This window comes from Falco biarmicus, chromosome 4 (genome assembly GCF_023638135.1).
Source record: "Falco biarmicus isolate bFalBia1 chromosome 4, bFalBia1.pri, whole genome shotgun sequence".
NCBI classification, from domain to species: domain Eukaryota; kingdom Metazoa; phylum Chordata; class Aves; order Falconiformes; family Falconidae; genus Falco; species Falco biarmicus.
The window spans coordinates 53,868,493-53,895,851 of NC_079291.1; the positions used below are offsets into that span (position 1 = coordinate 53,868,493).

At 41.4% G+C, this 27,359-nt stretch overlaps 1 protein-coding gene across 4 annotated transcripts in view; it reads right to left on the bottom strand.

Annotated features, from left to right (window-relative positions):
• DPP6 (dipeptidyl peptidase like 6) overlaps nucleotides 1–27,359 on the bottom strand; it is a 572,305-nt gene that overhangs the window by 173,081 nt on the left and 371,865 nt on the right. For all 4 annotated transcript variants that reach the window (XM_056336842.1, XM_056336840.1, XM_056336844.1 and 1 more), the window contains exons 2-3: nucleotides 9,112–9,226; nucleotides 2,430–2,528 (exon numbers count right to left, since the gene is read on the bottom strand). In XM_056336842.1, coding sequence (XP_056192817.1) covers nucleotides 2,430–2,528; nucleotides 9,112–9,226 — 214 coding nt within the window. The remainder of the gene's footprint in view (nucleotides 1–2,429; nucleotides 2,529–9,111; nucleotides 9,227–27,359) is intronic.

A 27,359-nucleotide genomic window follows, 5' to 3' on the forward strand; every position in this document is an offset into this window, starting at 1 on the left:
TATTCAGAGCAAATCCCTGAGATGATTCAAATACTCCTAAATGTGCAGCATGCTTCATCTTTCGCAAGACCACCAAACTCCTATCTTCTGCAACAATGAAGAGGGAAAGGAAAGAAACAGAGCTTTGAGAAGCCAAGAAGACTGAATTCTGCAGATCTCAGAATGACCATGATATTTTGCTGTATAATTAACAGGAGAAGGGGAAGAAGGATACACAACAGCTACCTATATTTTAACAATTATGCAGATTCCCCACAAAACATTAATTCATTTTGTGAGTCATGCCATTCTAAACATGCAGGTTTAAAATATGCAGTTATTCTGCTAAGGCATTCCAACACTCTTGTTATAATGTTTTATGAATTTGGCTTTGGCATTTTCAGGTTCTTTAATTTGCATTCTAAAAACTGAGAATGGGAGACCAACAGCAATGTGTGCTTGGGAACTGGGCTACTCGTCTTTCATCTTGCTTATCAGGGACCTTAATCAAGATTTCACCACTTAGCCAGTTAGAGAAAGCTGTGAAAAACAACTATAATGCAGAAAAGTAATTAGTGTTGTAAAATGGCTTTGGGTCCTTGGATGAGTGACATTTCAGATTAGCATCTTGCCCTTAAATGTGAAGTCACCCTTGGGTAAATTTCAGGAATATCTATCGGCTTTATAAAACGTCCTCTGGATGTATTAAAGTCAGTATCAATGGTATTAGTAGCACAACAACAGAACAAGCCCTTCTAAAATATCTGTGCATGTTTGCACAATACTATTTTGTGCTTTGTCCATTGCAGAAACAGTATTTTAGTAATTTCAGATCAGGCAGGACTGATGTTCAATTGTGCTGCAGACATTAAGAGTACATGGGAGGACTGAGATGGATTTGAAAACATTCAAGATTGGAGTCTTAATAAAACTTTATATGGCACCAGTATGTGCCCATAATTGGAAAAGCATGAGAAATACTGTTTTTTCACAGAAGACTGCAGTTTTGTGGAAAATATGCCTTCTGTCCATGTAAAGCTATACTCACCAGAGGGGGGATATAACACCTAGCTCTATGGCAATACTTCATTCTCTGTTCGTGCAAAAGTTTGTAATTAAATAAACTCATGAATTAGATTTATGAATTAAGCTAATGCATTAACATCATCATTCCCCTGTACTCTGCCAAAGAAAGAAAATAGAAGTAAAGCTCTCAACAAGACACCTCTTCCTTCATTAGGGCTATTAGGGATAGCAGTGCTAAAAAAAGGATGCTAGACAAATAATTCTGAACTGCGATGCAGCTAATGTTTCCATTATCATTATTCCCAGAGAGTGGTTATGGGCAGCACCATTCCCAGGAGTACACTGAGCCTGAAAAAGAGCTCCTGCCCATCGTCAGGTGTGTTTGTGAAGGTGCCTGATGTCTGCAATTGCATTCCCCTGTAGCTGAATTGGTGGGAGAAGTTGGAGACAGCTGTGCTGGGGGCAGCTGGGGAACATGTTTATTCAGCACTACCCTTTAACACTCTCTCTTTTCAGTACAGGTATTAAAATTGTTCCCCAATGGACATAACAGACAAGGAAAGCCAAACACGTGGAAGGATTTCATCCAGTTCCCCATTAAATTCAAAAGAAAAACTAATAACTTCAGTGATAATAGGAGTTGGACTGGAACCTACATGAACAGCATACCACAAATCATTTTATTCTCGCCAAAGCTTGTTCCAACTGCAGCGATTTCCAGCGAGAGCTGGAATCTACATCCCCCCAAACAGCTCTGCTCCAGAAAATACTACATGCATTAATTCAAGCATTATTTGGTTTTCCCCTGACTAGAAAATGTAAGGCAGCAGAGGATAAAAAGAGCACATAGCTTGTGTGCAAGCACCAGCCCAGCTGCTGCTGGACCACTGTTTGCCTGTTGCTTAGCAATACTTCACTTCTCTGCTGGAAAAAAGAGTTTCAATGAGGGAATATAAACCTGATTTTTTGTTTATGGTAAAATAATGACTGATAGTGCTCCAACCACTTCTTCCAACCTCATGCTACATCACCTACTGAATGCTCTTTGGGACAAAGGTTCTAGTTTTTAATGCATAGCTATGAGCCCACTGGAGAGCCCTAAATAAAAAAAAATTATAATAACAGAGCAGCAGTGTTTGCATATTTATGAGGAGGAAAGCTGGAATAGGAATTTTATGATTGAATATTTTGGCATGGCTCTGGGCAACCAGCTCTGGCTGCCCTTGCTTGAACAGGGAGTTGGACAAGGTGATCTCCTGAGGTCCTTTCCAACCACAACCACTCCTTGATTCTGTAATTTCAGAAGCAAAATAAAGAACAGAAGGAATACAGAAATAAATAAATAAATTAAAAAAATTTAAAAAGATGCTCAGAGGGCAAGGAAGCAAAGCAAAGACACTGCAACATCTTCATGCCTCACTCACCAGTTATCCATTTAGCCTCTGGGTCATGAATTTTGAAATCATCACTGAAGAGATCTTCCACTGTTATCTTCTTCTTCTGAGACAAGCTGTTGTCTTCAACTGTAAAAGATTTGAAAACAAACTGCCATTACTTCAACTTTGAAATGTATCTGAAAATACAGCAACTGTGAATAGGGCCACGTCATATCTCATTTGGAACAGTCCACGTTAGGCATTCTGCCATGCTTAAGCCCCTTCCCATTGTCAGTGTTATAAAAGGACCATCCAGTGGGTCATGAACAGAAACCTCCTTGTTATTTATGCATGTATTCAGCAACTACAAAAAAACCAAGATGTGGTTACACACTTTCAGGCATAAACTGATCCAAAAAGATTTTTAAAGTTATGAAAACAAGCCTACAGATGTCATAGTGCTATACGATCCTGACTATTCTGAAGAATTATAAAGCTACTTAGCACTAAGACTATTCTGAAATCATCAGATAAATTTAAAAATCATAATTAAAAGTGACCAAGTTTTTATAGCTTATGTTTTTATTTCCTTAAAAACTGTCATGCAGAACCACATTTGAAAATTATTTAGCCTTAGAAGGGCTCATACGGATTACTTCAGGAATTCATAAAAAATTTTCCATGGGAATCAGACACTTGGCTGCAGGAACACTTTTGAAAAATCTGAGAGACATAACCCTAAATCCTTAGGTGTCGCATAGCTGTCCCATACTGATTTTAATTTTTAGTGAAAAGATATATGGTTTCTTTTGCAAACACGCGAATCTGGACAGCTTTTACAATGAAGAACCAGACTGTCAGTTTAAGATCCTGTAAGATCAACTTGTAATAACAAAAGTGTTCTTCATTTAGTTAATTCTTCCTCCCTCTGCTCTGTAGCACTTTCCCCCCCAAAGAAATACGTGCTGTATCTCTTCTTCCACTGTCCTTTACACGGTCCTCTCCACATTTCTCGTGATTCAGCCAGAGACTGTCCATAGATTTCTGAGACAAAGCACAAACTGAAGAAAATGCAGAACTGATTTCTTTCTGTGTATATATTATTGCTACAAGGAAATCTGTCTCATCTAGGATGTCACCAAGACTAAACGCGCTTAAGTCCAACTGAATAGAATAAAGGCACAAATTTAACCACTTGAAGTTTGCTGCAGTTAGCATCTTCCCCCATGCCACAATTATACCTTCTCATTTCTATCACCATGTCTCCACTACATAACAGTTCTCATAAACACTCCCCAGGGGCTCCTGGGACCGTAACTGAAGTGTTTATGTTGAATCAATGGATTCTTGGGCCTTACAGATGAAAAGTACATATATTTCATCACAGAACTCTACAGTGGGTACTTAGTTTATATGAAAATATTTTTTAATTTTTTCAAAGATTAAACATTTAGAGAAAAACGAAACCCAACAATTTTGATTAATATATTCCTTCTTTTCTTTTTTGCTCTTAACAGTGATTTTTTTTTTTTTTGCTATGACAAGCAATCACCTTCTATAAATAATGTTTTCAACATTCAATTTTTTGCTGAAAAAAATATTTTCGTGGAAACCTTTCAGTCAGCTTTAAACACATTTGCTCTTTAATGGAACACATGAAGCCACATTCTGAGTATTTCCATAGCAGGGATGTGTGCTTCAGCATCTCTGCTCACTACAGCATCCTCATGCCTGAGGCCTATTGGTATCATGCAGCCTGAGTGATCTGTAATGTTGTTTAGTGATAAACTTACACTGAACATACAGGTGATTAGAAACAGTGGAGTCAGACTCTCTGAAGCCATTTACCAGAGGAAAAAAGTCTTCTTTACTACACTAAATTGAAGCCCCTGAGCTACCTGAGATGATTGAAAATTACCTACAGTGTTTTGTTCGGCTAGAAGGTATTCCAATAGAAACTATAATTTTTACCAAATTAAATTATATTCTTCAATTTTCTTATTTGTCCAGGTCTGACTGAGCAATCACACTGCTCAATGTGCTCCCAAATACCAAGACAGATTAATATGGGTCCTCAGCCAAATCCTTATCTGTGACAGCATTATGCCAAGTTCTTCTGCATTGTTTTATTTATTAAAATGGAAAATACAGGTCAGGGGAACTCCAGGGAAATGTGCCAGCTAGTTCCCACCATGGTGCCAGGTCCCAGCACTGGGTCCCCAGGCAGACCAGGTGGTGCGGAGCAGGAGATGGGAGCACACGCACAGCCTGGGCTTACCAGGCATCACTTCCCAAACGCACCCTGAGGGCATGGATACCCTCTTTCCCACCATGAGGGCATAAGGACAGGCACCAGCAAACCTCTGTGCTGGAGATTTGGGAAGGGACAGGGTGGGAAGCCCTTCTCATTCCCTCTGTCTGTGCAGGGTGGAGACAGCAGTCCGGGAGCTGCACCACTTCCATATCTTCACAGCGCTTCAAACTCCTCCTGAGGGACAGCAGGAGGAGGGAGAGGGAGCAAGTGAAGCATGCACGCCCAGGAGCCTGCCCAAGGCATGTTGCCGAGATTCCCTTACTGCCTCCTGCAGTAATATTTCTGTAGGGTTGGGTCCTCTCTTCAGATTTGTGCGCGTGCACGTGCACACATGCATATCTATAGTTTTACGTGTCTTCATATAAATACACAAACACTGCTGGGACGGGACCCATACAGGGACCATATGCTGTGACAAGTGAGCAACCGCCAATTAGGAAAGGCTCAGTCCCACACTTTTATCGTTTGTATAAATAGCTTCACACTTTTCAAAGGTGGGTGGAATGGCAGGACTCACACACACGAAATCAAAGAACCTCAGCGTAGGCAACTGCGCGCATGTGGTGTGCTGTTGTGTAATTAAATGCAAACTTCCACCCATTACTACTTCTTTTGAAAATATTGTTCGAGAGTACCCAGGATACACAAATCATAAAGATGTTGAAATTTTATTAGGATTTTATAACATAAGACCTAAGCATTAGCTAGCAATAAAGCACTGCTACTGTAATTACAATGTCTGCTGAATGCAAAGAGCGCTGTTCTCAGTTTATGAGCTAATCTTAAAGCAGGGTGAGTGACCTGCCTCTGAGAAACCCAGAGCAGCACAGATTTCAGCCTTTCCGCAGCTGAATCCAGAGTTAAAACCTTCTTTAAAGGTTTGGCCTGCTTTGCAGAAGATTCTTGGAGAGATATATAAATCCCCTTTTCCCTCAATTATTAAATACCTTAATCATTATCTGTTCTGTTAAGCAAACCTTCCCCATTCCCCATTCTACCACTCACTCTTGCATTTGCAGGAGACTACCAAGGAGACTACCCCAGCTTTCACAGTACTGGGAAATGCCACCATCGTGATGCAAGTTATGGGTCCAGTTAACCACTTTTCTTTGCCTGAACATGGACCACAAGCCTGCATGCTGCACTCCATCCCATACATGTCCCAGATTACTCTCCGTAGGGATCACATGATGTGCAGTGCTGGGTTTACAGCATCTCTGCTTTGCATGCCTTGGTATTGCACTGCGAAACAGGCCTTCGAACCAACAGCAAATACTTAGAGAATAACGGTTTCCCACACAGGGAAAGGGCCAAGATAGACAGGAATAAGTAAGGCATTCAGAAGTAAAATGCAACAGGTTATTTGTACTGGTATGACAGTGTCAGTCTCGATGCCAACATTCTTAAAAGAAGGAAGACTTAAAAATATTACCAACTTAAAAATAATATTAAAAGTATTTTCAGGCATTGTGCTTTGCCCATGCCAGACTGCATCACCCCACCTGAGACATTTCCAGTGAAGAGGGTTTTTTTTTTGTTTTTTCCTGATGTCAGTCTTGCACTTGGCAGTAGCTCCCCATGAACATAGAAAAAACTGCTTCACTTCCTTCCTTCACTGTCCTTCTGTCCCTTCATTGCACCTTATTCCAATATCCATCACTTATTTTTCAGTTTGACTACCAAAGGATAAACATTCCTTCTTCCAGTGCACTATTTGATGGCAGGGAAATTCAGATTCTGCATCTCCTTTCAGACAGGCTCCTCCATCTCCCCTACTCCTACCTTGTCAGAATGTGCTATCCCCAGCCAGGATTATCAATGTAATATGTTTTACGTTTGTCAAACCAGCCTCAGTGTCTGGCTTAGCACTGGCTGGTGGGAAATGCTTGCCAAACGAGCCTGCTGTTACCCCCTGCCACAGCATGTCCTCATAACAAGCTCCAGGGCCAGTGGCCCAAACGAAGACTGAAGTCGGCTGCTACCAAGCCACAGCAGCAACCTAAGCTATCTATTTTACCCTTTGCAGAGTCACACCATGAAGCAGTCTGGATGCATATTAAAAACAGAAGCAGTACTGAGCTCAGAGTTTTTGTATTTGCATGTAGGGGACAGTTCTGAAACACCAGCAGGGGAAGAAACAACCCAAATCCAGTTTACCAGCAGATCAGGTAACTGGAAATCTCAAAAACCATGAATGGAAATTCTAGCATGGAAAATAACTTTGCATATTCCTAAATATTAAGCACTCTTTAACTGTGCTGCTTGGACTTGTTGCTAAGTACATACTAACACCCGTGTGATTTGTGCGTATGCATGTGTGTGCATACATACCCCAAACACTTTGTGTGTGCATATATTTCTATGAAAATACAAAAATTAAACACAAATACACTTGTGAATTTTATTTATAACTGAATGTGGGTATTTCACATTCCTACTTCATGCTACGTAAAATAGAATGTCATCACAATAACCCATATTTACTTGTATCTTCCTACATTAGAGAACATTAACTCCAGGGTCTCAATACCTTTTCTGCCTAGGTAGTTATCTGGACTACTGCATATAGATACTGCAGTATCTATAGTCATAATAGTCGTTAGTGGATTTACATGTGATTTTCTTTATGGAGAAATGGGAGCAGAATTCAGGAGAATTCCTAAATGAGGTCTACAGTGGAGCTCAGAATTGAATTCAGAGCTGATAATCCTCACCAGATATAAACCTTATAAAGAAATCATTCTTACAGATGGTCTTGTAAAAGGAAATATTTGTGACTTTGACTGTATTTAGGACTGAAAAAAGCTATTTTTATGTTTCTCCCTATGTATCTATCTATACAGAATCCTGCTCTTCAATGGAAGTGTCACTCATTATCTCCTCTATGCAGTGCAAGTCACCAACAGCTTCTTGAAGCCCACAGGTATGGGTTAAGGAACCTGCGCTTCAGCCTGCATTTTTGAAAAGTCTGGGACTGCACTTCTCTAAAACAGAAGGCAACATTTCCGCACATAATGCGTAAGGGTTGATATTTTTCACTGCAAGTACATGGTGCCTGATTTGAGTACGGTCCACAGACCACACCCCAAAACATCTCAGAGATGAACTGCACTGCCCAATAGTATTGAATCTGAACCCTAGCAAAGGTAATGTAAAAATGATCCTTAATTATGTTTAACCTTAATTAACTTAATTGCTTAAATACTTAATTACTCTGGCATGACAATGTGCTACTTACATTTCCATTGAAAACTTCAGGATAGCATGAAATAAACTGGACATGGAATCATGATAAATAAAAAAAGGATAACGTAGTGATTCACATGCTATGAGCTACAAATTTCTACCACACAACTTCCACCTCATTTTTTCCACTTCACCATCCTTTGCTCTTCCATTTCCTACGGTTTTGTTTCTCCCTCGTGTCCATTCCCCTCCTCAGCTCTGTGCTCTTTGCTCTGTTGTCCCCTAGAATCCCTCGCATGTACTCATTCAAGAAGGAGCCCCTTTTCCTCTCCTCTATGTCCTTCTGCAGATGATATTCTGCCTTCTCCTGTGTTTTGTAGCTCCTCACCCTTTCAGACACTGACTTCTCTTTTCTGTGTCTTGTCTCTCACTTGTTTGCCTTCTCATATTCAGATCACAATCTTCTCAGAGCCACACAAGCACGTTATTTCTACGCCATAAGTAGGCACAGAAATTTACAGGGCTGTATAAATATGTAATAATCAATAATCATAATGATACCACATTAAAATTCAAGCCTACAAGCTCAGCAGCTATTGTAAGAGAAGTAATTTACAGAGGTTACATGCACAGAACTTTGCTGAAGCTTGGTAAGGGTATTAATGCAAAGAATCCCTTCTTGGGAAGTTACTAATTATTTGCTGTCGTTAAGTGCTATCTGACACACAGTTATCTGGAATTGCTTTGTAAAGCTGAAATACTATAGTCTGATCAAAAAAAGTCAATCCAGATGAATGGGATGGGAGTCACATGCCTAAGTATAGGCATCTGATGCCATTTCAGATGGTCTGGGTCTGGGATATGCCACCCACCTGGGTTTGCTGCTCCATGTGGCTGAACTTCCGGAAGTTCTGCGACCTGACTGACTGCTCTATGCAGATGTTTCTCATACCCTGGCACATCTAAAATTACACTCCCCATCCATGTTTAGGCCACCAAGGTTCAGGCTTGTACCTTCAGCTCAACAGCCCTGATCTTTGAATTGAAGTGTAAATCTCTAAAACAATCTACCTAAGAATGGCCTTGAACTCAGTGTCACACCAAGATAAAGAACAGGAAGGATGATTCCTTTGATGTTGGCTTTGCAGTCAGTTTGCAATCCCTTTACCCTTGGAAGTGTAAAATTACAGATGAAAAACAGAATGGAAGTGAGTTAAAGGTTATAAATACCTGGTGTCAGGAGTATAACAGAGGTGACAATCAGGGAGCAGATAACAAGAATAACAAGTAAGGCAATTGCAATTCCTTTCCAGTTTCTTTGAGGAGGATTACTCCCCACCAGCTCCTAGAAACATGAAAGGAAAGTGAACATTTAGAAAAGGCACTTAGACAAGGAAACAAACAGCAGAACCCAAACAGCAATGTACATCCGCAGAACGACAACATGCACCCTGCGACCATGGTGGGTGAAGCCTGTCAGCCAAATACAATTCATGCTGTTAGAATATGTTGTGTTATTAACTGAATCCACGCCAAATCATATTGTGCAACGAATAAACGCAAGGCACCCATAGGATATACGGTAGTGAAACCCACACTGCCCATCACCTCCTTGCATACAGGCACCAGCCACCCCCACCAGCACCGATCCAAACTCACTTATCAAAAGCCAATTTCCTACCAACCCTCATCAAGTCTGGGAATAAAGAGCTTTACTGTAACTTTCAAGAGACTTTTATAATAAGATGCCAGAGAAGAATACAGGAAGATAAATAATTCACAGGGGCATGTATGGAGATAAAAATCAATAAGGATATCCCCATGGTGAATTCTCCTGCCATCCCAGAAAACATCACATCTTCTCAGGCCACCTTGCACGCATTCATTCGCAGGCTGGTAGGTCTGAGAATGTGAAGACAGGCTTCATGTCTAGCACATACATTAAATTTAATCACATCCTTAAAACTTTAGAATAAAAGCTCCATCACTATTCACTGATTAGCTTTGACTTCACTGTGGTTGTACCATATGTTCTGTCTACGATGTATACAGCACCCTTGCTCTCGAGACTGAGGCTTTTATGAAGTGCTGTGTTCGCATTCACATGATCTTAAATATTTATTGCACTTTATCCCTTTCATGCTTTTTGCTGGATTCCCCTTAGCACTGTGCATTAAATGAGATTTCATGCACACATTGAAGCATCCCCAGGAATTGTATGAAATATCAGCACACTCCACTTTCCTGGAAAGCTGAATTCACTCAAGGGATCTGGCCTCACAGCCAGAACAACTCTGGATGCTCCTCCTTCTCATTTACCTCACCAGGTTAGAACTTTTGCCTTATTTCTTTGATTATGAGGGAAGGAGGGTCTAAGACAGACCTGCTGGTACCTCTTTAAAAGATTCTTCTTTTTTTCTTTTTTAATTTTAGCAGGAAAACAAAAAGCTTTATAATAGACTGAGTTCTGTAATTCAGAGAAAGTGTTTCACTCACTGTAACTTTTTCTTATACACAGCAAAATGACTTGAACAGGGAGGTCAGGAAAACCTCACAGTTTTGATTTCAGAAAATGCTGGAAAATATTTTTCAGCCTTTCCAAATCAAGAATCCATTTCACAGAAAAAGATAATGTTGAGACTCTCTTCCTACATGTTTGGGGATGAATCCATTACAAAGGCTATAAAACTGCAGTGGAAAGCCAGGTTTGATGCACTGAACATCTGAGGTAGCATCTGTATTTCATTATTTATTCTAGTTCTGGAGAAGACACAATGGTTCCCTTCCTTCTGGCAAAAAGGGGTAGAAGTTAGCACCCACCCTCTGCCTTGCCTTCCTTTCATTTGCATTTGGCTTTCTATTTAAAATGAAAAATAATTAGAAGGAACAAATGTATAGTTTATTACTCTCACTGCAGAAAGATCTGAAAAGTAGGTCAGGAGCCTTGAGAAATGCAACTTTGCCAACAAGCAAACAGAAAGAATACAAATACGTGCATTTTTATAATGTCTTCACCCTAAGCACGAATACAAATGTTAATTAATTTTTTGTATTCCAACACCTTTTTTAGGAAACTGTTACGGTCTCCATTTTTCAGGTGATGCAAATAGGCTCAAAAGAGATTCTGTGACTTTCCCAGGGTTATGCACAAACTGAGAAATAAAGCCAGGAAAAGAATCCAGGGCTTTTCAGTAAGTGACAGAAATATTCTTCCTCTCACAGCAGAGCACAGTGGGACCTAGAGGGGTGACAGGAGAATTGGGGAGATGCAGCTGAGAAACCACAGCGCTTCTACCCAGCCAAGTCCTAACAGTGTCCAAGGACAGAGGAAAGACACAGCTTTACAGGTCTGATGGCAACAGTCAATTCCTGAAAATAATCTCACAACTCTCTTCCCCTTGAATGTCAGAAGTTTTAAAATTGAACAACAACAAAAAAAAGTTCATGGACTTTAATTAGATGTACAAACCCAGATGTAGTTCAAAAGCTTAATAAAACCTTGCATTAAGTGAGGTTTCCTCATCCATGAATCCATGAGTCCCAGTGTGATAGAAATCCACAGACATGCTTAAGTTTTCAGCACATTAATACTTCCCCTGAATCCATTATCACATCATAATCCATTCATTCTTCAAGCATCCAATCAATATTTGAGCAAAAGAACAACAAAGACTGGGAATTTCTAGTGTATCAAGAGGAGGAAAACTATTCAAGATCCCAAGTTTGGGGTTTAATACACTGCAAGGAAGCAGAAAGGAATGTTTTCACTTTATTTTCAAAATCCCATCAGGAAATTTCCCCTGATAAAAAGCAAGAAAAGACAAATGGCATTTCAAATAAATGTAAACAGCTTTATTCTGCACAGGTTTGGAAAGCAGCTTTTTTGTTCTCCTCAGTCATTTGAAGTCTCTTTCGATGGAATCACCACCAAACTGCTGCACACACACGTATGTGATAGCACCACCTCAGAGCTTTCCTATCTATTTTTCTGTTAATTCCAGAGAGATGTTGCTCTGTCACTGCGACCAGCTTTTACTTCCAGGAGATTTCAGCCTCACCACCGGTCCACGATACCCCATGCCCTCGGCAGCCAGCTCCCACCCTTTTACAGGGGTTCCCACCAGCGGACACATGCTCACCGTGCCCAGGAAAGCCTCTGTGCTTGGGACTGAAGCCAAGCAGGTGTTTAATTAAGCCCTAGGCAGGTACAAATCCAAGCACATAAATAACGTTCTTGAAGTGGCACCTCAAAAGGTTTGTCTCCAGCACAGCACAAAGCTTTAGTTTGCCCATTCCCGCATGATCCCAGCTCACCGAAGCAAACAGAGATCTAAACCAGCCGGCAGGCAGATACCCTTCGTGAACCACGGCTGTTAATCCTAAAAGAACCGCTTTGGATTTAATGCTGAAATCTGAGCATAGTGCACAAATGGATATAAACCAAATGCACAAAGTTTCTGCTCTGATGAAGTGATTCTACTGAAAATAACATAAAAGGGAACGTTAAAACAAAGGCAGTCACTGGCAGGAGTCACCTGCTCTCGGCTTCTCATGAAGAACGGTGCCTGCACGACCTCTGCAAGCAAGCTAAAGCCCTGCAGCCTGTTTTTTTTTCTCCTTTTTTCTTTTGCTGTTAGCTTTCCAGCCCCTTCTTTCTCTTACATAAAACCTTAATTGTTTTTGGATTAGGAAAGTAAAACAGATGTTACCACAGGTTTTAACATAAGCACACTTCATTGATGCTGCGTATGAAAAACTGTAAATGTTATCGCTTTCATCTTCATTTCTGATTGAAAAATAACCCTAACCACCTGTGAAGTTGACTTTGAAGCCATAAATCCAGACATCTACAGTATTTTAAGACTCTAAAATACACATCTGTGATGACATATTTTCCTGCCTGTGAAAGAATCACTGTACTGACATGTTACGGATGAAGGCTGGATGTGCTCCAATCCAAGATGCTGTCAACAAAATTATTTCTGGCATGTTTATTTGAAACCTGCCAGAAGTCTGCCAGCACAGTGGCCATATTACAATAATGTAATAGCTTCTTAAAACAAAAGTTTCATCAAGCACAGCTTTTGGGTTTTAATAGCCATGTCTATAGTGCTAAATGAAAGCAAGACAATATGGACAATGCTTGTCAAGTATTGGCATTATTTAATTAAAGCTGTATGCCCTGGACCAAACTCTCTGAAGTATCAACAGTGGGGTGGTGATGGTGGGCCTCTTTGTCTTTTTCAACATGGAGTTGCCACTTCTGTGCAATACCAACAAAATCTAGGTGTGTTATACCAAAACATTCACATTCCAGATCCATGCGCTGTACGTGAGGGCCTTTGCTGGGCCAGGTGACACTGGGCCATGGCTGGGGACAGGAGACTGAGCTGTCATCTCAGGTACAGCAGTGAAAGCAGAAAGAAAAAGAAACCCCAAGAAATTAATGGTCTGAAACAATGGCAGGATGGGGTTTATAGCAGTAGCTTTGCACGATTTCCACGCTTGCCATTCTTGCAAGCTCTGCTTCTTGATTTTTTTTTTGTTTCTACATTTTGACTAAATAACCTGAAATACTACACTCATAAACACACTAAATGAAAAAAATAATCTAGCAAGCTTCTTAACACACATGTAATCAAAAAATATGTATTCTGCCTTCACCTACCTTGTTCTGAATTAAAACTTTTGCCTGGTGATGCAACAGTGAGTGCAATGACTCTGGCAAGTCAGCTCACCAATTTCAGAACATGGTGCAGAATAAAAACTATGCTGAGGAATTAAAGTACAGGAACACACTTGTCCCTGGCAAAAGCTCCTATGATGTTCAGTGGAAAAATAATTTCACTGTTAATTAGTTCTTTACAATACAAAATTGCTGCAGATTATAACTGCTAAACAGTACAACAAAGGAGATAAAGAGTAGGTAACCCATATGGTTAGATTATTAGACTTGTGTTGCAAAAAAGAAATATTAATTGCAATGACAATGGCAGTAAACTAGATGCATTGCAGTGGTTACAGCAGGAGGTTCTCTGAGACCTCTGGTTATTGTGATCGATACTGCCTCACTGTCTCATTGCAGTCCTCCGTCTGCCTGGATCCTCTGCTGTTCTCCTGCCTTAAATTTAGGATGGAGGTTCTTTGTGGGCAGGAGTCATTTTTTGTACCCTGCCTGGCACAGTGGAAACCTCAATCACTAAAGAACTTTAGCAGTATCGTAACACGGATAAACAATAATAAGCATGTAACTGCATCCTCCTCATCTCCGAATTCAAGCTGAGTTAGTTTTGTCCAGGGCTTTTTATTTATTAACTTTCCTCTCCTCCCCACTCGCCTCCCTCCCCTCTTGCTGCTGCAGACCACCCTGAGCTGTGCTCCAGCTGAAGTGTGATGCTGAATATCAATCAGCTTGCAGATAAGACTCAGAGCCTGAGCCTGAGGCTACAGTAAACTCAGTTGTTCAGATGCTAAAGGTGACACTTTAGAGCCAGAGGATTAAAAACTTGGTCTGTTTTTATAAATGAGGCATGGCATGTATGTGGACTTTCCTGCAAGGCCCCAAGAGAAAGATTCAGAGGGATGAAACCATCCTGGCTGTTGCGGTGATGAGAGACAACTACGTTATGTTTTCCTTCCTTCTCTGATGATAATAAATGCTTTTAGTGATAGGGAGCAATGACTTAGTAACATTTAACATCTTCACTGTCTACTCCTCAGCACCATGAGAAAAATCTTTTACCCTGCACACAAGGCAACACATTATACTGCCTTGCATTTCTGGGAGGCTCTTTTATGAATGCCCTAAAGCCACTCCTTTTGGCCCTGTAGCTCCATCTCCGCTCACAATTTTCTGCAAAGTGCACATACGCAAATGTTTTGAGGTTGGGCATTAATGGAGGGTTTGAGAGCGAACGAGGAGAACACTGTATCTGTAACACTCAGCTCTCTGTAAAAAATAAACCTTGCATCTTTTATGCTTTGATAGAGCTTTCAGTCTTACAAGTTTCTATTACAAAGCCAGCAGAAGAAAATGAATGCCATCTGCACCTTACACCTAAGCGTTACCTTTAACAAATGACGATTCTCCCACATTTTTAGAGCAGAAGGCATCAGATCCTCAGCTAGCATTGACCGACACAGATCACTGGCTCCACTGGAGCAAAGCCAGTCTGTGTCAGCTACGAGTGAAACCCACTGCTACTTCTAAATTTTAAAAAAGAAAAATATCTGTAAAAAGATCTAGATACAGTAATATCTGGAATTCCTAGCTGTACTGGTATTGCAGAAATAGATACTTAATAACTTCCCATTATTTTTATAAGCATTATGATGAAACAGTTTTGGATCACCTCCAGACCTGGCAGCACTAAAATATTCATTTAGTATCTCTATATTTTGAACTGGCATCTGACATGACTTGTGTACCTAACTACAGTAACCACATTGCAACATCCTCCTACCCCCTTATGATGCAGAAATAAGCAGTGCTGCTGTTTGAAGCATTCCCAAATTATTCCTAGTGCTTAGGGACAGAGCGAGTAGATGGTATTTCCAAAATAAGTTAGAAGTTGGCAATGTGGACACTGAAATCCTGCCTAGTTCTCAAGATGACAAAAATTCAAGCTGTGAACACCAGCTGGACCTGTTGCACTAAGAGTGGCTCCAGCCAAGGGCATGGCCATCTTTTGACCCATGTCCAGGAAAAGGGAGATGGCCATACTGTACATCTGTATGGCACATGACATATGTGATTAGAGATACTTTTAGACGAGAACTGTGGTGATCTTATGTAATGTCATTTTATTGATCTTCTTCATTTTCCCAGCATCAGTTTGGTTCATTCATCTGTGCTAACCTAGATGTTTTTACAGCACCTGATGCATCGGGACTGTGAACCCTCACAGGGGCCCTTAGCTGCTCCTGTAATTCAAGTCATAATTAAAGATGCATTCCCAACAGTGACAGATCCCATAAACCCAACAGCATTTCTTTATTTCAGTGTTTGATACAAGCACACACATTCATCCACTAAAACAGAAACAAATCATCTCCTAGGGTGAAATATCTGCCATGGCACCAGTAAAACCTGGTTTGACACTTAGGATTTTATTACATGAGAGTCTGTGTGTTCATCAAACCCATGAAAAAGCTTGGCAAACCCCAAAGACACAGATAATATCACTGATTCCAGGACTCCTTTATGCCACAGCCCTTGCTCAGCTCCAGTCTTCCCACTATGATGCTCTGACAGCCTGGGTCCCTCCAAACCGAGCCACAACACACACATGAGCCTTGAAAACAGTTCATACGCATGCAGAAAGCATCTGCAAAGGTGATACTGCCAAGGCATACCAGGATGACATCTCTCTATTTCTTGAAGAATTATGCTCTCAAGAAATGGGAAAAGAAGCTTCTCTGCAAGATTTCAGAGCTTGGCAAAACCACCTCTCAGCTTTGTCGTCTCCCCCAATTCCAATGAAATGCCATTCTGCTTACATTTGTAAAAAGGCAATTACAATTTTTAGTGAAACTATATTGCAGAAAAAAAGAAAATATCATTCAATTTATGACTCTGAACACCAGGGAAGAATCTGTGATAAGGAAAGTAGTGAGGTGTTTAATCTCCCTGGGTAGAAAGACAGCATTAGAAATTCTGTTTAATATTATATTCTACTAACTCCTAGGTGTTTTTTTCTGTAATCTAGTTTGTAAATAATTTGTTTCTAAATGGTAGAGGAAGGAAAACATGATGTGAACAAAATCTAATTCCTAAATAATTTGTTTGGGAACAAGGTGAGAAAGAGCTGTGAAAACAGCCAATTTTTGAGGTCACAGCACTGCAGAGACAGTGAGAAGAGAAACACAAAAACCATGTGTACAGCAGGGGGGAAGAAAACAGGTTTATCAATTTCATTTTGCACTCTCCTGAGGTGTCCATCAAACTCAGGATGCAAAAATTGCACTGCGTGGTAAGAAAGAAAAAATTACCTCGCCAGGTTACTTGCAAACACTTCTGTGATAGAGTAATTATTATATGAATTCATGTGTGAATTAAAGCAGCTGGGGGCCAGGGGATGGTCACTCTTCCATTGGTCCACATACGTGACTCTCATTAACATGCAGCAAAGCTTCATGCCTAGAATCATAGAATTGTTTAGGTTGGAAAAGACCTTTAAGATCAAGTCCAACATTAACCTAGTGCTGCCTAGTCCACCACTAAACCATGTCCTTAAGTGTACAACCTCCCATGCCAACCACCATCTAGCATTACTTTCTGAAACATATCAACTGCTTTTTGTTCAAAATGCATCTTTCTTGTCATCACTTCTTACTGATGAACTGAGACATCCACAATCCCACTAAAGATGATGGTGGATTGAGGATTTCAAATGAGGTCCCTGGCTGGCATGAGGGCTGCAGTGTGATGGCTCCTGAAGGTCCTACAGCTGTGGGAACAGTTGGTCAAATCAGGTCAGAGACAGCATTGATCCCTGAGTCCTGGAGTTGCATGGGCAGGTGAGGGACATGGACAGACCGAGGGGTAAGAGGATGGCATAGATGGCACTGCAGGGTGGAGGAGGCTGCAGTGCCAATTCAGAACTTTTTGCAGGGAAAGAACATCTGATCAGAGCCCATAATAATGGGATTTCAAAAGTAATGAAAATTACCTGAACCTCCATGATAAGACACAACATAAAATGCTTTTACATACTGAACAAAGAAAAATGTCCAAACAAACAAGCATGTTATGATAAAATCTATTTTGTGTGCTCACTAAAACCCTCTATAAATCTAGTAAAGAACCAGTAAAAATCATGTATTTCTGCCCTCCGTGGGACACAAGCAATGTGTGTTTTACATGACAGTTGAGTTCAGGAAAAAAAAAATAAAATCCTTCAAATAAGCCAGTAGGATCTCACAAGAGACAGAAGTTCATCCCCATTTCAAGCCAGAACTTGCCCTTACTGAGGTCAATAACAACATTTTTAGTAGCATGCCTGAGTCCTTTAATCTTTTCCATATATCATTGTTAATCAGATTATGGTGCTGGACACTCAAGCATCTGAGTGTCCTATTAAAATCAAAGTACAGTGTACGTGGCATGTAAAACGCAAACTCTAGAGTTATTCTGGATGCTAAAATTCACAGATTATTTTTATACATCTCTAACACAACTTTTATTTCAAGCACCAGTCATTCACTGTTTTGAAAAATGCAAGTTGTTTGATGTATGGATGTTTCAAAGACAACGCACTTGCATTATTCATCACTGTAGCAATAGTTATATTAAGATGCTACCTATCTTACAATTTTACCTTCAAGAGGATCTTCATTTTCTATTGTTTCTAGGATCAAGTCATATTTTATTTGCGGGTCTCTAATGCTGTTTCCATCTGTAGTAGGTAGTCAAGATTTTAATGAAAATTAGAGAAGGAATATTCTTCTCTGATACAAGTTTTAAAGATGTTGAGCAATGGAAAAACAATGTGGAATTGTGGGCCTGTGTTTTACAAATGCTTTTAAATGAAAAGACGTTAGCAGGCCTTGGAGTAGGATGCAGTATGAAGGCTTTTCTCTCCCAGCTAAGCCCCCTTCTCCTCAGCCTGTACAACCAAGTTCTTTTTGTGTGGTCTCTCTCCCCTTCTTCTCATCTCCTCAATCGTTCATTTTTAGTTTCATAAGTAAACACAAATCAGTAAATAAAGCAGACCAAAATCTGTTCTCCCGTCTCAAGAGCAATTGGCAGAGCACATCTCTCACCCACAACAGCCAAACGCTCTGACACTGCAGTGCAGCATGATCATGTCACAACTTCTTTACCAAAACAGCCCCTGGCCCACCTGGACCCTAGGCTTTGCTGCAGCATCCGCGGGACAGTCCTGCTAGTGATGGGCTAACACCGTCTGGGAGCACACTAACAAACCACACCAGTAATGACCTATGCTTGGTCCTCTGCAACCTTCAGGCCACTTCAAATGCAGCTGTTAACGCCACCCGAATCCCAGATCCTAAACCTAAGCTACGGTCCCCAACCCACCCACAGTTCTCCAGTTCTTACTCTTAAGGAAAATCATTCGCTTGAGCTCGAACCGTTGCTCGCACAGAAGCAAGGAGCAAGGGACACAACAGCAAAAGGATGGCTGTCTTTCCCAGGTTTATAATGTTAATTCTTTCCTTCTGGCTGGCAGCAGCCTGCCTGACTTCCATGCGTGGTGCTTGGATGGTGAGGCAGGGAGCAGAGCCCACAGGCTGTGAGACTGTCCTCAGAATAGCTGGGAGACATCTCAGTTCCTCAACTGGGATGTGCTTGGGCTTTTCTCAGCTATTCTTGAACCAGAAACCACTTCACGGATATCCTGATTTGATGTTCATGAAGTTTAAAAAAAACCCGAACAGTCTTAATTCTCCCTGGCCCTTGTCCAGCTCTAGCTGAGGAAAACTGTACTTCAAAGAATTCTTCGAAGGGTGCTCGGGCTTCTGGTGTCCAACACCAGCGGGCTGGCTCAGCCCCGAGCACTGCTGTCAGGCAAAGTGACTCCAAAGTCTCCAAAGGTTTAAAAGTCTTATGCTTGGTCTGTTTTAATTGATTTCTATTTTTACTAGGGTTCTCACAGCACATTACAAAGAGCTTTGCGAAGTCATTTGTTTTCATTTTCAAAATTTTCTGGGCGGCAGTGAACACAACCAGCAAACAGTAAGTGATTTTTCCTTGGGAAAGCAAGACACCAACTTTCTTTCCTATACTGAGCTATGTTAACCACGGCACACCACCACAGGAGCATGGCTCCTTCTATGAAAAGAACATTTTTCTTGCTCATTTTTCATTTGAAAGAAATACCCTTAATTCAATACAAACCCAAGACTCAGTAAGTGAATTACAGAATGGAACTGAGACAGCCACAATCCCACTAAATAAATAAAATAAATAAATAAATAAAGCAAGCAAAACTGACTGACACACAAATTGCAATTTTTTTCTCCTAGAAGATCTATTCCACTGGGGTCACTGCCACCCAGCAGCAAAGCCACTGCATTATCATGATCATTTTTTATCTCCCTGCACAATTCATGTCAGCATCTAAACAGCATTGATAAAAGTATCTCTTCTCCTGCATCATGCTGCTGGTTTATCTGTCTGCTTTTCACTGGCTTCACGCTGGAAAGTTTCCGCTGTAATCAAAACTCCTCTTTTAATTTTGGGACACACTCACTTCTGACGTCAAAAGTGAGAGACAGTGGGTTAGACAGGTACCCTCTGTATTTGAGACTGAAGTTAAATGTAAGGTTATCATATTGATTTAAACACGCTGTAGGATTTGAAAAGAGAAAAATCACCCAAGCAGACGCAATGACTTGTGTGTGGCAGTTTCATTGCATCCCGTGAAAAAATGCTCCAGAGATGGGAAGGAAAAAGGCAAGTGACCAAGAAAGGAGTTTCTTCTCCACACCTCACCAGCCTGTTACTCTCCCAAGGAGCAGGGTTTGCCTTCTGAAATGAAGGGGTTTTAACAGACCCAGCAGGCAGAGACAGCCACGTCCACATTTCCCTATGGTGCTAAGCAGAGCTTCAGACCAACTCCTGATCTAAACGCAAGCAAAAAGCTCCTCTATCTTCATCTCCCTGATCATCTCTCTCACTTCTCAAGAATCAAAGACATCCTAAATTCATGTGATGCTGCAACAAACCTTCCAGTACTGACTTCCCTGTCAAGCACCCCACCAGCCCTCTCACGTGCTGCTGCAAACCCCACGCTGCACCACGCACAGACAGGGTCCTCAGAGGTGTCCTGTGGCTTCACCAGGAGCCTGGCACAGAAACACTCCTATGGACCTGAGCCTTGGTGCCTCTCCCTCTAAATTCAAAGATAAAAGTCTTCCCTAATGAATAAAAGAGTTCAGAAGTGACCAGATATGAAGCAGTGAGAGAAGGCAAATGACGGGGGCTGGGGTACTGGTTTTAAAGAGAGACACGAGCATTAGCACAGCCAGGATTTCATTAACCATGTGAAAAATCTGTCAAGAGCAGAATGGGAACTCTACCAATTAATATACTCTACAGATGCATCTCTCCAATAAGCGGAGTTACAGGGATCATTTTTCTTTGGCATGCACCATAAGGGAATGAAAAGGTTAGCGTAGTGTATGTGAGTGCATTTTTAAAAATCAATTTAAGGGAATTTTCTCTGCTGTAAATTAGGCTCTGGCACCGGGGAAAACCATCAAACTCAAATTAACAAAAGGAACAAAAGGATTTAATTTAAAACTACATTGTGATTGCATTGCTCATTGGTGCACACAAAAAAATCAGCAACATGCATTTCATTTTTACTTTCTTTGATTACAAAAAGGCTATTATCAGTGAAAGGTAATGTTGCATCATAATTAGAAGCAGGACTCTCCCTCCTACCAGCCTGCAAAGCTCAACATTTTCTGTAATGTAATATAAAGTCGTTCTGTTTAGAAATCCCATTTGTCAGCTCTCCTCACGTTCACCAGACTGCGAACACTCCAGTCGCACATGCTTCCATATACTCGGAAAAAGCAGGATTCAGTTTCTGAACGCCAGGCTTCCCATTCAGTGAGATCTTACAGCAGCTTAGCTGTAGCTGAAGACATGGAGAAATATAAGGGCAAAACCAATGAAGCTATTGGACTCATGGTACCTGTATGGAAGATCTGAACCAGTTTTCAGGTTGCCACCAATTTTAACTGGCACAAGAGTGAACCTCAGCTGAAATCCTGCTTTTTTCAAGAGGCTTAAAACGGTTCCCATAACTTGCTGGCATTGCCACAGGCTCTTTACTCCCCATTATCTGACTTGCAAACTACGGACTCCTCTCCCGCTCACAATGACTATACATAGGGTACCTTCTTCACCTGGAGAGAACACACAGCAGTACAGTGACATTCACACTTTAGGCTACGAGAACACGTCTTCAAGGTGACACAGCCCCACATGGTGTTCCCCAAAATTATCACCAGTCATAGCCCTTGTGCTTTTCTCAAGTGACATTTGCTGTCACCAAGCTCAGGAATTTAAAGTGGCGCTGAGGACAGCAAGATTTGATGACACGTTCTGCGTCAATGAAGTGAAGAAAGAATATGACACAACTGATGTGTGATCATACGGTGGCGGCTGTGCTGGGTGCCAAAAGATATCGGCAGCACAATGAAGGGACAGACAGGTCGTATGAGCTACTCGAGATAAATCAGCTGTGTTATTTTCCTTCCACTTCATTGACATAACTACCTGCGTTGTTCCCCTTGTGTATTCAACAGCTTTTCATCTGGTCCGTCAATGAAACCTCCCTCTACAGAGCGCAGATAATTGTCAATGTAAAGAAATGGTGACAGATGAATCTTCAACCGTTGCCAAATGCTGCTGCCTTGAAGAAGAAAGGCCAAGACTGTTCTGCTCTTGGCATTTTTCATTCCTGCAGCGTCCCCATGTTGCTGATCAGGCCCCACATTGCCCAGCCTGTCCCTTCACAGTACTGTGGGATTTTCTACCTCTCTCCAGAAATTCTTCATCTGTTGATAAATAATGTCAAGACTATATGACTATACATAACTATAGCCTTTCACATGTGACCAGGCTGCTGTGGACCATTTACTCCCTCCTCTTACAGCTGGTTTGAGCTATTAATGAAGGGAGTGTCAAATGCTAGTCTTTTGGTTGCCATGATAAAACACATCGTCAAAGCCACCATTTCACCAAAAAATCAAAAATAACCAAACAAGCAAGCCATGGTACTGAAATATTTGCATTCATTTTTGTGATATTCATTTGGATGATGGGGAATGAGGGAGGCAGGATCAAAAGAACCCAAGCAAAACCAATTAGACTTGCACAGATTCATTCACTGCATTCTATTGCTACAGCAGAGAAGGATATATGTGTAATATATCCTTATTATTTTATATATATATAAAAAACACACACACATGCCTTTTTTCTTTCAATTTCTTGGCATGAGAGAGACTCACCCTATACACACACACCCCTACTTAGGTCTGTACAGTAAGTCAGTTTGGTTTTACCCATCAGTTGTCATCTCTTTTGAAATGTGAACCAAACCGTCCCTGTGTAAGCCAGCTGGACCTTGGCTCCTCCGAAGAAAGCTCACGAGTCGGTAGCTGCAGCCCCTTCCCTGTTGGGTAGGACCAAGCACCAGTGGTGAACTGCAGCAGAGGTTCATTGTTTCAGCTAATCCCATCCCCATATGGTGAGGGACTATGACTGTAGTGAATAATTAATGAAAAATACGTCTGATCAGAAGTTCAAAAGAATCAGAGGAACTGCAGAAGTAAAAGCTAGTAGTTTCCTTTTTTTTTTTTTTTTCCCTTCCTTTTCTTTCTGTTTTTCCCACGGGCTACTTTGGACTGGGGGAAGGAGAGACCCTTAAATCTGAAAGCACGGTCCATCGCCACTGTGTGCTCCTCGGAGCATGGGGCTGATGGTGTGATGTATCCACCCTGTGTCTCCAGCAGGTCACTAGGGCAGCTTGAGCTGCACTGTGTTTGAGACAAGGATTTTCGTGCTACACCACCTGCCTGCGAAGCTGGGATAAATGCTGGGGCAGTCAGCCTGGGCTGGCCTTCAGGCTTTTGCAGCCACATGCTCTTGGGACCCCGGCGAGCTAATTTAAAGCCCGGACTTGTGACAGTGACTGCAAAGCAGACATGTTCTCATTTACTTTTTAGTAGGGGGAGGATGGAGGAGGAAAAACCTGTATGTTTTATGACCTCTCCTCGTTAACAAGAAATATGTTAAGGTTGTACCTTAGTGCACAAGACTTTTTTGCGGTCATGGAATAGAAAAGAAAAAGCATTGCTTTTTTGTACGTAGTATTTAGCTTTCATAAAAAATTGCTATCATAGCCTTATAATGTCAAATGAAAAAATCGTATTATTTTTAGGAAACCTCATAGCAATCTAATGGGGCACTACAAACCTCAAAATGTTCTTTTTTTCATCTTCTTGGCATGAATTTAACAAAAAATAATCAGAATCTAGTTCTTTCTCTTATATAACCCTTTGTGAAGGACTCTTAAAATTCACATCAACAGTATCTTGTTCCCACTTTTCCTTTAATTTCCATTTTGTTTAATGGCTTCATCACTATTTATTTGTTATTTCAGTATTTTTTTCCCCTCCTGAGAGGGATAAAATCTCTCCTGGGTAATAGGACAAAGAGATGGAATCTGTCTGCTTCTGTTGTGCTTCTGCAAAAGATATATTAACAAAACAATTCCCTTGCAGGGAATAAACCCAGTTCTACTTTTTTCCCTGGGGTCTTGTAACATGAGTCCAGCAATGCCGAGAGTCCAGATGCAAGTGCCATGTGAGGAGGTACTCTCAGTGTGAGTTATGCAGTCACACAGCACATCGCCCTTTGCAGGCTGAAGACATGAAATGTAAAATAATCAATCTTCCAAGGTCCTAGCAAGCCCCTGTGTTACAGGCTGTACCATGCAGTCAGCTTCTAGAACAACAAAAAATGTCTGGCACAGGTAGAAAAGGTAGCTAGAGGCTTGTATCAAATTTCTTTGTGAAATTACAGGAGGTACTTAACCTTTGTCCTACAGCTTTTCATGGGAAATGAGAACATTTGCCATCCAGGCAGGAAGTCATTATCCCCCATGGGAATGAAAGATGTCTTGATATAATACTGATCCTTTGACAACAAGAATCCTGAACCCAGATGCCCTCAAAAGATGAGTCTATGCAATGTCATGCTTGGGTTCCTGTGGAGCATGGACTTCCCCCGAGCCACCTATAGAATGGTATAGAATACTATAGAATACTATTCCATCTACACTTTACATACCTCTTAATTACACCTCAATTTCTCACTTATAAGTAAGCCTTATATTAAGAATTAAAATTTCTAAACTAGCAAATGCATCTATTGCAGAAAAAAAAAACCTGTGGAAAAGCCCAAATGAGTGAAATGATGGAAAAAAGTTTAACTTTTGTAGACTTTTCCATGCTTGTACTAGTTCAGTTTTCTGATTTTGAACTAATCCCTCTCCCCATCAGCTGGTCACTCCATGGTAGAAGTGACTAACCGTGCATGGTGGGAGCCCATGGTATGGGCCCAGGTTTTGATCCAGTAACTGACCAGTTACATATATTCAGTGTACTGAATATACTATCCAGTGTATATATATTTGTAAACCTCATTAGTAGTGACGCAAAGCCCCTAATTGCACGTTCCTGCCTCATCCCTTGTTTGTAGCTTTTGCTGCCGCTGTTTGCTCCACAGTTTTCCTAGTGTGAGGAGATGAGACATCCTCACTCCAGGAACAGAGATTTGTGGGGAAAATGGAGGGTTTACCAGGCCGTCTGTACAAGGTATTTGGGTAACTGCATCGAAAGTAGGGCTAGGTTGTAAAAAGCCACTTAGGTGCCTGATTGCCCTCAGCTTCCCTGTAGGCAAGGCTCCCAAACACCCCTACAAAATGATGCCCTGATTCCTAAGCACCTCTGCATTTGAGATAGCACCTTTTAGAAGCCATAGTCTTACGGGTTTCCTCCTCACATACAGCAAAAAACATAATCCCCCATGAGGGTTTTGAGGCAGGGGCGTAACCTTCGAAGGTTAGTGTTAAAGCACAAGCAGTTTGCTGGCCAGGGCGGAGAGCAAGGGTGCAGCTCCCCTTGCTCCTGCTCAGCACCAGAGGCCAGAGCTCCCCCGCGGCACACCAGCCTCCCACCCTGCTCCCGCCTGCCAGCGATGTCTCCTCTGGAGCCATGGCCAGATAACGGAACACATGTTCCCGCGCTGCAGCTGGTCTTGCATCCATGCCCACAGGCAGCACATCTGTGGTGCGAGCAGCAAGGGGGAGGTAAGGACATCATTTCAAGTGAGAGGAGCAGGCGGTTACAGCTAATCAACTGCCTTCATCGCCTTGTCAGGACAGGAGCATTTGAACTCGGCTTAAGAATACCATCGGGCATGCTGTTCGCTATCTGCTGTTCTGCACAGGCAGATGTAATCTCCGTATATTTTATTAGCTCCTGTTAGGCTTCTTGAATGAATACCATGTATAGTTCCAGCTTACCACTTTCATTATCAATTATTAAACCATTTGTTGCAGAGGGAAGAAGAATCCCGTTTCCCTCTGTGTCTGCTGGGATGATCGTAACAGTCACAGCAAACTGCCTGAGTATCTTTCACAGTCTGATTCAGCAAAGACCACTGCCGTGGGTAGACATGGCATCAGCAAGAGGTGGGTACGCTTGGCCTGCCTGATAATGGAGCTGCACTTGAAATCAACCTCCAGAAAAACGCTTCCCATGTCCATTAAGGATGACATTTTCCTTAGTCCAGACGACATACATCACCCTCTGTGCACCATTTAAGCTCTGAGCTCAAAGGGATGATGCATAGTGTATGAGGAGGTTGTGTGCACTTCTTCTGAACTGCATGTGTGCATGTAGGTTTTGGGTTTTTTTTAAGGAAAACGTAGGCAATTTAAAAAAGGAATAGAAAACAGGTAAATTCCAGAAGAGTAAAACATGACTCTGTTATAGTTATATTTTGTTTGCCTGTTGATGTTTTGTTAGATAACTGCAGAGGGTGCCTTGGAGTATTGTTGATTTCTTCACCTAAATATAAATTTAACACTGTATATTATGGGCAGCTCCTAAAATCAGTAACTGTATTTAATATCTTACTAAATCCTTTTGATAACAATTAAGAAATGTGGCTGTCAGTTAATGCATAATACTGCACTACGGCTTTTCTGCCTCCTTTCTGATAGGATGCTCTCCATCCACAGGGAAAATACTGCTGGGAAAGGGCAATGGTTTCCTTTGGCCCCACAGGCCCCATAGGCTCAGATGTAGACAAACTCAGGAAAGCATTTAATGGGATGCCTTTCTGCAGCAAGGAAACCATTTAAACTTGTGCTCAAGTCCCACGGAATTCAATGGGATGCAGATATGTGTGCTTAGGCACTTCCTAGATATTTTGGTATATAATTTACCAACATCAACGCTTCCTCTGCAGAGAAAGACTCAAGATAAAACATAGGTGTCCGTAACAGGGGCATCCTTTCCCTGGCAGGAGGGTGCCTGCCCTGTGCACAAACTCATCAGCTCCCTGCAGCACCCAGCGCTCCCTGTGCACAGTGTGGGGAGCGGAGCCCAGCTTATGGGTGTCTGTCTCTAAGTGGATCTGGCCCTTAACCAGGAAAGGGAACTAAAGATTATGGTGTTTCACATGCTAATGACTCAAAGCTATAAATTATATTTGACACATCATATTAAACGTCTCTTAAAACTTCATCAACATGGCAGAATATACCCTGTGTTTTCCTGCTTTTTAATCATTGTAATAAATCAGATAAAAAGGATGCCACAATGTAATCATTCCAAGAGAAGATTATAAGGAGTGTAAAAGTAAGAAAAACAGCCTGCTACCACACACCTTGGAAGACAAAACACAACAAGGTGTTTAGAAGGCT